Genomic DNA, 13,111 nt, shown 5'->3' with positions numbered 1-13,111 from the left:
TATCCGACAGCAAGTGAGAGCTAAACCTCCATAACGCAGGTGGGGTCATACTACGTGGAAAACTGATGTCAACCGAAGTAGGAGCATGGTCGGAGTTGGTTATAGGGTGGTAATCACATGACTTCACACAGTGTAGGAGACTGTTTTCAACTAAAAAGAAATCATCTAGAGAATGTGTGATGAACATGCGAAAAGAATGAAAAAGCCCTACCAAACAAACCTGATTAAAATCAATCCTTTTTTTTTTGGTTTCAGTTTTTTTTTCCTTGCTAGACAAGCTAACCTCAAGGCTTCAATGTTCCAGTCCAGGATCCAGCCATGCTGTCTTGTTGTTGTTTTTTAACATGTATAAAATGACATTACTTTATTGCATACAGTGTCTAATGGAGATCATAACCACAATGAGGAAAGACATTTTGTCTACAGAGAAGAAAACCCAGAGAAAATCACAAATGATTTCAATCAATAATTTATTCAGTATAGACAGAAGCATGAACTATGTCTGACTGTACAATAACAAAATTACAAGGCTCAAGCTTGATTCACTGTCCACTTCAAAACCATGTGTGACTGTAAAGATTTTAAGGATTTTATTTAAAATGCAAACTGTAGAACAGATAATGTCATACTGATCCCTGGAGTACCCCTTTAGGTTTTTATCTCAAATTGAATACTTATTATGTAGCATTTAACATTTTTTGTACCTATACAGTTAAAATATGTACAGTAAACCTATATTACAGAACTGTCAGTGAGCCTTTTTTTCAGAATAAAAATTGGTGAAGGAAAATTACTTTAGAGTAATGACTGTACTAAATTGACATCGGTAAGTACAGATACAGTGACAAATAATGTTTTATTGCATTCATGAGATTTCATAGAAAAAGGACACAGTGAGGTTTTGGAATGTCCTTGAGAGAGTTTGTATCTCACACCGATCACTCCAGAGATCCCAATATAGCTGCCAGACAAACAACACTTTTAAAAACTAGAGCATAAATATAAATGTAATTTTACAAAGAATGAGCCACTCAAAATGTCTCCCCTAATGCACCAATGTTTCTAATTTATCGCTAAACAATTCATTTTGCATCAGAAGTATTCAGTAGCTGCCACAATGAAAGATGTGAATACAAACGAGAGGCTCAGTGCGCTTTCTACAGTTGCCACTATGGACAGTGTTACATGTACAGAGGCCAAAGAGTGCACAACACAACGTTTGAAAAGCAAAAGCAAAAGCAAATATTTTGAAATTTAATTATCTTTACACTTCTACACTTTTTTTCACTATTTTGAATTCAAATTTTGTCTAGTTTCTGACTTTTTGTTGTTGCTGTGTTGTTCACTCGTAGCCTGCTGCCTTCATGTTTTTACTGATGACTTTCTAAAAGTTATCACTAAAGTGTCGCATACTCTAAAAACTAGGCAAGAATCTCATACCTACAAAAATCAATATCTATCGTCCATTTTACAGTTCCAGTTGACACAGAGCTACATTGGCATTCATTTGAGAAAAATGTGTGGCTCTTCAGCTGCTAAATGCTCAACTATGTTTCCCAGCTAGTTGCTAATTTGCTAAATAAATAATAATAGCTTCCTCCCTTTTGTTCTCTCCAGCTCTCCACTACCTCAAAGTACACAATTGCCGAAACAGCTTGTTATTGATCAACTGTATAATTTGCCTCACAGCAGCAATATGAGTTTTCTTGCTTCCCATCCTGTTAACCTGATCCCCCCAGTTTGTTTTCCAACCCCCATGTGTTCCACGTAGAACCACTGGCCTGAGGAATGGGTTGGCAATAACTGACTCAACTAATCATCAAGCTGCTTTCACTTGCACATTAGCTGAAATATTTAGCTAAAGACAGATATCGTTATCGTTAATTATCAGCTATTAATATTATCAAAATAGACACTAGTTTTAGTCAGATGCAGCTTAAGACAGTCCAGTATTCTGTGAAAAAACGAATCTGGAAAGTCGACTTTCACACTGACTTAAGTTATGATATTGATGATTTTGTGGCCTGGTTGTTAGATTTGATGACTGCAGTGGACCCCCAGGGTGGTTCTGGAGGTGGCTTTTTCTTTCTCTAACTACTAAGATGGGAGGTAATTTTGAATATATGAATGTGCATATTGTACGGCTTTCTTTCTCTTCAGTACCTGCATAATTCCTTGTGTTTTTGGCGTGCCTGTGAGTGTGTGTGTAACTACATTAAAAGAAGACCAGTGTCTTGAAAGGCAGCCTATGCCTGAAACAGAAAACAAACAGACGAGGCTGATGAGATGACTATGAGGTTGGCTTGTCGTTGTTGGCACTCGATCTCATGCAATTTGTCAAATATAACATTCTCCAATAAAAATAACTTGGCACTAGGACATCTGCTGCTTCTGCATTATTGTGCTTTTTCATGTTTTAGTCAAATAATCCATCATAACAAAATGATTTAATGTCAATAATGTAAACTGGTTGCCCTTCTCATTTCACGTTACTATAAATTGAAGACTATTGGGTTTTTGGACTGCAGGACAAATACATAGGCAGTTTTAAGATATCTGTATTGTTTTATTTAAAGTTATGATGGGCTTTTGCTTTTAGTTTGCAGTTATAGTGTAACCATCAGTACTGGCCACTGATCATGAAATGTAAACAATGACAAAGTCTGCTGATGATCATCAGTAATGGCACAATTATTTAAAAATATACAAAAGTCTAAAAAGCTCTAAAATCCATGCACAGACAGGGACACACACACACACACACACACACACACACACACACACACACACACACACACACACATGTTCATAACTCTACTCTTGTGAGGATCCTCGTTGCCTCATTGCCCCCTTACCCTCAGCTTAGACTAACTATAACCTAACCACTGAAGAAGTATTTCAGAGAGGGGCTGTCTGTGCAGTAAAGAGATGCAAATATGTTTGAAATTGGTTGTTCATGACCAGAGAAAACAGAGACAGAGGGCTGTTGTATTCCCTTTAGCTCAAAAGGTAGAAAACCTACAACAATTAGAACGCCCTTTGCTGCCTTTGAGGTTTTGGCAAGAGAGAGAGAGAGAGAATAGTGGCTCTGTCTCTTGATCCAACTTCTTTATTTCATGAAGTGTCTGTAGTTGCTTTTGGCGGGCAATATAAAATAAAGTAAGTCTGCCAGATGACACAAAATGCACCACTTGGCACACTTGCTGGCAAATGAGCGGCAAGGACTACTGGTCCTGACATGGTGAGTGTTTATGCCAGAAAAGGTCCCCAATATGTAACAAAAAAGCACAAACAAACACTCAACACACACACACACACACACACACACACACACACACACACACACACACACACACACACAGTCCTTGATGTGCCCAGGTAAAAACTTTGAATTTCTGACATTGAGGACTGCCATGTTTTCCACCTTCCTTTTTCTTCTCTTTCTTGTTTCTTTCCATTTTCTCCTTCCTGACTCGTTCACAGAATAATATGATCCTGTTTAAATAACGGATTTCTTATTCGAACTTTGAACAAAATCTCCTCTAATTCATCTTGTGAAGCATTTACTTACTTAAATAGCTTTATGATGTTAAAATACTGCTAGTGTCCGATTTGATCTGTGTGGAAACTTTCGGGAATCTAAATAAGAACTTCCACCATTTATACAGTTTTATATTTTCGGTGTCTTTGTTTTCTTTCTTTTTACTTGTGTTACCTCCACAGCCTCTTTCTAGAAAACCCATGTGACAGGAACCCACTGGGGATTTTTAGAAACTGTTTCAAGGGCGGCCTTGACCGTGCGGTAGGTCTCGTCCAGGTTGTCGTTGATGATGCAGAGGTCGAAGTAGTGACCGTAGGCCGCCTGGATCTTAGCACTCTCGTTGCACGTCCTCTGCAGCTCTTCATCCTGAGACAGAAAACGTCACTTTGCTGCTTCCAGATATATGTTTTGTCTACATGTGTATGAACATACCTTACGTGTTTCTTACCATCAGTGTCTTATCAACCACCCCTGCCTCTACAGCAGAGTGGTTCATTGCCTTGAGCACCTCGAAGTCTGGAGACTGAAGGAACACCACATAGGGCAGGAACTCAGAGGTCCTCAGCACTTTGAGAGACTAGAAGATACAATATGAACACACAAACATTTGATTAGGAAGAGTGTCTTTGGTATAGATCCACCAACTGGCTGGAGATTCCTGTTGGTCACAGTGAATGACTGACTTTATACTCCTCCTATACTCCTTCAATGTCACTTGATGTAAGATGCCCTTGAGCAAAGCACATGACACTCAACTGACTGAAGTGGGCTCCTCTGTGGCCTACACCCACTGGTTGCACTGCACAGCTGCACAATCTTGGGGCTGTATTATCCTGGACTGTGTTTGGTGTGTTCCACTTTTTAAATTACATTCTGTACATACATTGAATGTAGGGATTTCAACGGTTATCTGTTAATCAGTTACCTGCCGACAAAACCTACAACCGATTCTAACATAGTAGAAGGTTGGGGCTTGAAGATGCGAGGAAACCTGCAGTGTGACTACCTTCTGAAGGAGCACGATGTATCATGCTGTGTATGAGCTACACAGGCAGGACCTCAATAACCATGAACATGACTTTACTCATGGTGTGAGAATGTCTTTTACCACAACAGTGTTATGTTAAACAAACATTTGTAGAATTAGTGTGAACAACACCAACACTAATTACTGTGTAAGAGGTAACATTTGTGGTAATTTAAAACACATTTGCACACACACACAGCTTGCCAGTGTATTTATGTATTTATACCCTCCGCTTTAAGTAAAGACCCTCTACAGCTGCAAGTGTATCTGCAGGTGGAGTGCTACTTTCCTACTCTGGCCGAAGTAGGAATGAGTAGGAATCGGTTTGGAATTGTCTGTTTGTCCACGAATAAACACAAATGATCCGATGGTCGGATGTGGTGAAAATTCCCTATGCCTTTGGTGTAAACACACTTTTACAATGACAGCTGTGTCTAAATTTTGTCTACGTCATTTAATTATTTCAAGGAGTAAAGAATTCCTAAACAACTCTACTAATTACAGGCTAAAAAGGGCAATACAAGCATCTCTCTGACACTGTAACTGCAAAGATTGAAAATGATCATTTTCACAAATGCTGTATATAGAACTGTCAAATTGCATTACAGTGAATATGGGTTTCTATTTTTCTGGGCAGCCAGTATCAGCTAAGAGAGAGTTAATACTGGACTTAATTTTACCAGGTGAACAGAAAATCAATAATAATATCACTGTGTCTGCTTGATGATGATCTCTGCTAACAAGTCCACTCTAACATATACATTTGTTGATAAAATGTCCCTGTTGTGTTTATAGAATGCATGTTTATACTAAAACAGGGTGGAAAATTGCTTCTTAATTGATTTGTGTTGGTACGTAAACAGCTGCAAACTGGTACTGGGAAGGTACCCTCAGGTACGCACCTGAGGGTTGGCGTCCAGTATGCAGACGCGTCCAGCCTCCACCACCTCATGTATAGAGTCGATCTTGATTCCGTACAGGTTGCCATCATACTCTCCATGTTCAAGAAAACGCCCATTCTTGATGTCAGTGTCCATCTTGCTGCGGCTGGTGAAGGCATACATCCGACTCTCACGATCGCCCTTTTTGGGCTTTCTGGAGGTGTCTGAACAGACACAAAAAAACAGACATTTATTAATTTCCCCTTCCATTTTGTTTCCTGTCAAGACATTTTTAGTTTGTTAAAATGATTTCTGTCAGAATCTCAAGTATCATCTGTATCAGCTTGTTCGTTCTTTTAATAAAGCTATATGAGGTTGACACAAAAAGCTGAAGGATAACAGCTTAAATGGATTTCATTAATACGTCTTCATACATGGAATGGTGGTGCCGAAGAGAAGTGGATCCCTCAGTAAAAGCTTGTTCTTCAGTCTCCTCCGCCCCACACCCTGGGCACCAATCAAAATGAGAGTTTTCCTCTTGAAAGGTGGGACCTTTGCCACCTCCTCATAGAGCAATATCTCATGTCTGTCAAACTCTGAGAGGAAGAAAGAGAGAAAGGATTAAAGGACAAAAAGTCAGAGACAGACACAGATGTGAATGAAAAAAATAAAGAAGAGTAAGAAAAAAAGGAGTGAGCACTGTAAGGGTATGACTAAACAACCCAAACAAATAACATATTTTATAGGACAGGCTTCTTACCTGCATTTTTGGTGGTCACATACATCATTTTCTTTTTCTTCTTCCCACCAACACCAGTACAAAGATTTCCTGCCACATAAATTGAGCACAGCATTATTCAGGCACTGAAGTCAGACTTGCATTAGCTGAACCCAATTATCAGCTGTTTGGTTAGCAGCTGACTAGTATCATACTAAAATGTAATGTTATCTGCGAGAAGTAGTTCTACAAGCATGACTGTCTTTTCTGCTTCCTCCTCTGCTTATTTTAGGACCACCCTTAAAGAGTAGAGCATTTTATGCTAGCTCTAACTGTATAACTATTTACTGTAAATGGTCATTAACTTGATATACATGTCTCACTGAAACACTGAATGGCGCACACACTGTGAGCTTTCATTTTTGCGTTGTGTGGGATTTTGTCCTCAGGTTTTGGACCCAGCACAGTGCTTGAAACCTTTTCACCGAGTTCGTGTCATATGGATAACATCTACGACTACAGTAGGCTATGTGAGAGATAAAGTTACAAAACAACCACAAACTGGTACTGGCAAAATAAATCCTTATAGGTTTAATTGCAAATCCTAGGATCCTACATCGTTGATCTCCACCCTCAATAACTCATGCCTGTTCACCAAAACTATGTCCTTGCTCCATATATATATTTATATATATATATATATATATATATATATATATATATATATATATATATATATATATATATATATGTATATATATATATATATATATATAATATATCCTGTGATATTGTTGCACCGAGCACAGACAAACAGACTTTTAAAATGGAGCCGTTGTTTGAATGAAGCCTTTAAATCGATTTTTTAATGTCTAAATATATTTCAAATAAATTGGTCACACTTTTTTATAAATGTTTATTCATGTAACTTTAACTGTATTATATGCAGAAAGCTTACATTTTGACTATTTTGCCCCTAAAAGATGATTATTCATGATCCCCATATCACACAGTAACAGGCACACATCTTTTATAAAGGTTGCAGAAATGCTGTGTGATATCCTTAAACTCACATTTTGGCAACTCGGAAAAATCCATTATAATCCCAAATACAAGAAAGTTAGGTTTTTCTTTGACACTTATCCTCAACTCACACTATTATTTCCTGTACACCAGTAGTTAAATCAAAAGCAACTACAGACACTTCATGACCCATTTCTGTACAAAAGGACTGCACACATCTAAGGGAAAACATATAAATAGAAGAGTGGTCTATTTTTACATTGTTAGAGCAGATTTCTGTGTGCATACACACACTACTGACGCATAGCTCTAACATATTGTATAGCCAGTTTCATTAATTATAGTGGAAGCATAGTGTTGAAGCAGCCACTATATAAATAGTCCACATGCGTCATGGGTTCAGTGTAACCAACGGGTTAGACAAGAAGATTGTTCACAGCTCACTGATTAACACAGTTTTGTGGAGAGGTTATGCGCCATACTATTTTTTGGTCAGTGCAATTTGCAGAGCAACCAGAGGAGACCCCAGGAAGTAACTGGACACAACTTGAGAGTTCAACAGTGGTATCAATCATCTCATTTGACTCTCCCTTGTCCTCAGCGATATGAAACGGAAAAACGTGATTCTCACATCTTTTGGCTTTGCAGTCATTCTCTACAGCCTACTATATTTTTTTCTTTTGAAAACATTTCAAGTCTAAAGCTTCAGACATCATTGTACTTATTTTACAGTTCTCAGCCGCCATGCAGCGAGCAGGGACATTTGAAGTATTGGTGGTTTAGGAATCTAGAAATGTCTCTGTCCTTTAGATCAGTTTATTAAATCTCCTATGATCACTGGTACTTTGGACCAACTGCAATTATTTACCTGACATTTATTTGCAGACCAAGTATTTTACCACTAGATGGCAATGTCAAGTCAAGTGTATTTCCCTCTTTCCCTAAATCTTAAAGGTCTGGTTTGATACAGCAGTTCCCTTAAGGGATAGGGGAGGTGTGGCCAATACGCCTGTTAGTTTTGTTCTAAAATGATGGTGCTAAACTGCGACCAATACTTGTGCTCAAATGGGCATTTGGGACCTTTAACTTTGAAGCTGTAAAATGCTTTTTCATTAATCATGCATGAAATAACAAATTAAGAGGGTTTATTTTCTCGTTCTGCTATCTGCTCCCAGTCATCATTATGTGCTAATTTACTTTTATCCTTTCATTTTCCTTAATTAATAATCTTTGTCTTTCCAGTTACCTGCAGGAGCCAGTTCCACATCTCTCTTGACAAACGCTTTCCTTTTCTCCTCAAGCATCTGGCTGGGGATCAGCCCTGCGCTACCACCCTCCACATGACAGGCCTGTATAACACACACACAGAATGTCTACATCAATATCAAACTCATGGTTTGATTAAATGTTAATCTGAAAAAATCTGCATTTGAACAACCTTCTGGAGCTTCACAAACGACTGAAAATCAATGTACACATGCTGTTTTTGTGCTGTACTGTACCTGCCACCAGTTGACGTCATCCTGGTTGACTATCTGCAGGATGTCTCCTGTCTCAAACCTTAAGCCCGCCTCCTTACAGGGAATCAAGTTGTCATTAGCTGGGTCGTAGTCGTAGTGACACTTGAAGAACACCTGCAGAAACAAAGACGTAGACACAGGTCTTTATCTCGATGTGCACTTGTTTCTGTTTAAGTATCCTCAATGATGTATTTGACAATGTATGCTATTATTGAATATCATGTCTGGCCATTTCGTAATTACCACTAACCAGAAATACTTGACAGGTAGTATGACCATGTGTATCTACTCTGTGTTACGTGTTTGTGTCTTTTACCTGTCTTGGAGGTATGGCTTCATGGTAGCTGGGCAGTATCTTCAGAACTACACTTCCACTGGTAGCCTGTAGCTCCTCCTGCAGCACCCTGGGGTCCTGGCCCACCTCTCGCCCATTCACCTACCAGCACATTAGACAAAAGAGTTTCTGAACTAATGCATTTAATAATCACATTTGCAGCATCTTGCTTAATGTAAGATGACAGGTTACCAAGAATGAATGATCTCATGTTCCCCAAAAATGAACTATTCTTTTAGAAGACATACAGTGTTTCTGGAGAGATTGAAACTATGTTTTCCAAAATCGAGGAAAGACCATTTCTCAAATGGAATTTCAAAGCACGTCCACCATAAATCAAAAGAATGAATGCAGGGTAGCAAATAACAATTTGTTATTTGGCACACAAAATTTAAATGGAGGACCCAGGACAGAGCCTTGAGGCACTCAAGAAAATTGTGAAAAACGTTGATCAGTGTTTCCCAAAGATCAAAGTGATATCCTCAAATGTCTTGTTTTGTCCAGAATGCAAAGATATTCAGTTTACTGTCATAGAAGTGAAAAGAAACCAGGAAACATTCACATTCTAGAAGCTGGAATCAGAAAATTTTGACTTTTTCCTTCCTTAAACAATTACTCAAAACAATTATCAAATACCAAAATAGCTGGCAAATTATTTAATAGTTGACAACTAATCAATTTAATGCTGCACCTCTAAATGGAAGGGATCAGTATACGGTAGGGATGTTATGATATCAAAAACTCATGTTACGATATCATCACGATATATAGTCCATGGTATGATATTTATCACGATATTAAAAAAAAGAAAAAAATGACTTGAATAATGTCTTTTAATAATAAATGTGATGTGTACAGCATTTATTATTTGTATACAATTTGTTTTTACTTTTAACTTTAGGTCCTTCTGCTTTTCTTCTGTAGTATAATAAAAGTAGTCGACCATGACCAACGCATGTTTAAAAAGTAGCCATTGGACTATGTACAATTACAAAACAATACAGCAGCCAGTAGCAATCTTTCTCTCCCTCTGGTTGTCCAGCCAGAGGCGGGGCTGATACGGGATTGTGAACCATAGTTTCCCCTTTGGTAAACACACCACCTGGCTGTCACAGCAGCAGTGTCTTTGGGCTCGTTAGGTAAAGCAGACATGCCGGATGGGCCAGAGTAGCAGCATGGCAGCCCAACGGTCGCAGACAGCCGGTCTGCTTGCTCCATCTAACAAGCGAAGAGTCACTCTTGCAGTGAAAAGTGGCTCCAGAGAATGAGTGAAGAGGGGGGAGTGTAACTACCATCGAAAACAGACACTACCGGAGTTTCTGTGAGTTAACAGTTTGTGTGAGGCAAAGAGAAGAAAATAAATGAAGCCACCCAATCAGAGGCAGAGTAGGGCGGGTCTTATGAGAACGAGACTGTCTACTTGGGCAGTATGACAGTGACAAGTAGACACAGGAAAATGCATTCATGCTGACTTCCCTTGTTAGATCCATCAACTTTATGAGCAAAATAGCCACGTGATAGGTTGGTAGATATCGTCGCAGTCCCACAACGGTATCGCAGCATTTTTTAACGCGATATCGCGAAATTGGGAGAATCGTTACATCCCTAGTATACATGATACTTAATGGTCTACCTTACCTCTTTGATGATATCTCCAACATGCAGCAGTCCTTGCTGGTCTATCATCCCTCCATGGAGTATGCGGGCTATAGTCAGCTCACCACCCTCCACCTTGAATGTCACACCCTTCAACACAATTCATGTATACATGACCTTCTGTCATGTACTGTTTTTATGAAAAGCACGACATTCAGGTATAAGGAACTGGTTCTCTCGTTTTTATTACAATGTCAATTTTCAATACATTTTGAATCACTTAAATGTAATTGAATGTTTTTATCACAAACATTAAGCTGAAGCAGAGAAAGTGCAAATCAACATGGAATTGACTGAGCTGTTCCAGTTGTGTTCATGTTTCAGTGTTACCTACCAGATGCTCCCCCGCCCCTTTACGTATGCCCACCATGCGGATTGCGTCAGGTGGTGGGTACAGGTTGGGTTTGTGGCCATCCTCTTGCTCATTATCCACAAAATCACATGGGCTGGGGGGTGTGCTATCACACGCCTGGGATGCCACTGAATCATGAGTCTCCAGGAGAGACTGACAAGTCAAAAAGGAAAAAAGTCAGTGTTAGGCATAAAATATCAAAATATGTAACACTATTTGCCTTTTTGTCAAATTCTAATTCCCTGTTTTAACTAATGTCTGAAGATTAAATAGTCTGATCTTTCCTGTTTGCAAAGGTTTTTGCAATTTTAAATTGAATAAAATTTAAAAATATTTTTGAAACATCTATATTTTTCACTGCTTTACATGTAACAGCTTGGTTCCACACCTGGATGTGAGGCTGTGTGAGTATTCGGGAGAGCTCAGCTGCAGTGTTGGAGCGGTGTGTAAAGGGGTCCAGGTCTCTGAGGATCTCCTGCAGGAGCTCCACGTTGTTCTCCCGCACTGGTGACAGCCGCGGCTCCTTCAGGCTCTCCTCTTGCTCCTAACACACAAAGACATATACATAGACACATGACAAAAAGAGACACAACATGATGATGCATATCATAAAAAGTATTTGCTTCATTATGGCTGTAATAACAAGTGTGTGTGTATTTGTGTGTAACACACCACAGGGCTCTCCATGATGCCTTTGAGGTAGATGAGGTCCAGGTCATTGGCAGTGGTGGAGCTGGTGGTGCTGTCACTCATCGCGTCCAACACCTGGGGCACTATAACACACAAACACACAAACCAATACAGACACACACACACACACAGAAGAGGGACAGAAGGACAATAAGAAGGAGAAACAAGGAATTCAACCGTTATGGCTGTAACTATAGGACTGCTTTAAATAAAAGCTTTGTTTATACTCTTTGATGACCTCTGGTCATTATGGGGGAAATCCTCATTGTGATGAAGGTTATATTACATGTAAAAAAACACTGTCATGGGTTTGTCGCTGTGTGTAAAAATTGTATGCGAGTATAGCATCTTCCACAGAGCTTTTTATTTACAGAGAACTTAAAACAATCCTGGTGTAAATTTGCAAGTCTTGGTCAAATTAGAAGGATGTCATGTACATCGTCTGCCACTGTGTCTTTTTTGACCCTGCCACTGGGATTTTTTTTTTAAATCCTACACAAAGGGGCTTTAACTAGGTTAACTCATTCTATCTATGTTTCCTCGCTATTTTATCTAATCGAGAGGTGAAGTCAGTCAAAAGTAGGGATGTAACGATACCAAAAACTCGGTACAAGATTGTCACGCTATATAGTCCACGCTAGATATTTATCACAATATTTAAAAAGTAAAAGAAGAAGGCTTCGGAGAATTATTGTGAAGATGTTGGACTGTTATTACGGCTCAAAGACCGCCGAAAACAGACATTACTGGAGCGTTACAGTTACACATTGGAGAGCCGGTCCTGGTTGAGGTCAAGCAACCAGTTACTGTTGGTTTGCCCCAGATCGAAACTAAAGAGCAAGGGCGACAGAGCATTTTCAGTTGTGGCCCCTAATTTATGGAACAACCTACCACTCCATATTAGAGCAGCTGAAACTCTGGAGCATTTTAAATCACTTTTAAAGACCCACCTCTTCTCACTGGCCTTCAACTCACCCTGACACCCTGACCTGTTATTTTCATCTTTTAGTATAGCTTTTATTTGGTTTACCTTATCTTAGTAATTGTTCTTATTGCCCTAACTTATTGTTACTCTATGTTGATGACTTATGCTGTTTTTATCTATATTGCTTGACTCTATGTATGTTGTGCAGCACTTTGGGCAACTAAGGTTGTTTTTAAATGTGCTATACAAATACATTTTGAGTTTGAGTTTGAGTATATTAGTTAGCTGTTGATATCCATTGAAGAACCCTTTGGTAAATTTGGTGTAAAGGGGGAGCATGAATAGAAACAAAAAGCACAGTAAATAATGATATGGCGTTAGAAGCCAATGGGGTGGAAGGTGTATGGTCTCACCAGGCTCTGTCCTGGTGGAGGCCACAGGCAT

At 39.1% G+C, this 13,111-nt stretch overlaps 1 protein-coding gene across 2 annotated transcripts; it reads right to left on the bottom strand.

Annotated features, from left to right (window-relative positions):
• Window positions 1–3,730: 3,730 nt before the first annotated feature.
• mpp2a (MAGUK p55 scaffold protein 2a) lies at window positions 3,731–13,111 on the bottom strand. 2 transcript variants are annotated; one of them, XM_073494768.1, is made up of 13 exons: window positions 13,081–13,111; window positions 11,725–11,825; window positions 11,441–11,596; window positions 11,035–11,205; window positions 10,683–10,790; window positions 9,027–9,146; window positions 8,693–8,824; window positions 8,437–8,539; window positions 6,210–6,278; window positions 5,884–6,045; window positions 5,471–5,673; window positions 3,990–4,118; window positions 3,731–3,907 (listed from the first exon to the last, which is right to left on the bottom strand). In XM_073494768.1, the coding sequence occupies exons 1-13, from the start codon at window positions 13,109–13,111 to the stop codon at window positions 3,731–3,733; spliced, it is 1,662 nt and encodes a 553-aa protein (XP_073350869.1). The 2 variants fall into 2 exon arrangements, with proteins under 2 accessions (XP_073350869.1, XP_073350870.1); XM_073494769.1 differs by having other exon boundaries at window positions 11,441–11,593.

This window comes from Pagrus major, chromosome 23, assembly GCF_040436345.1.
Source record: "Pagrus major chromosome 23, Pma_NU_1.0".
In the NCBI taxonomy this organism is placed as follows: Eukaryota; Metazoa; Chordata; class Actinopteri; order Spariformes; family Sparidae; genus Pagrus; species Pagrus major.
The sequence above is the reverse complement of the archived record's forward strand: the minus strand, read 5'-3'. Positions and strand labels throughout refer to the sequence as shown.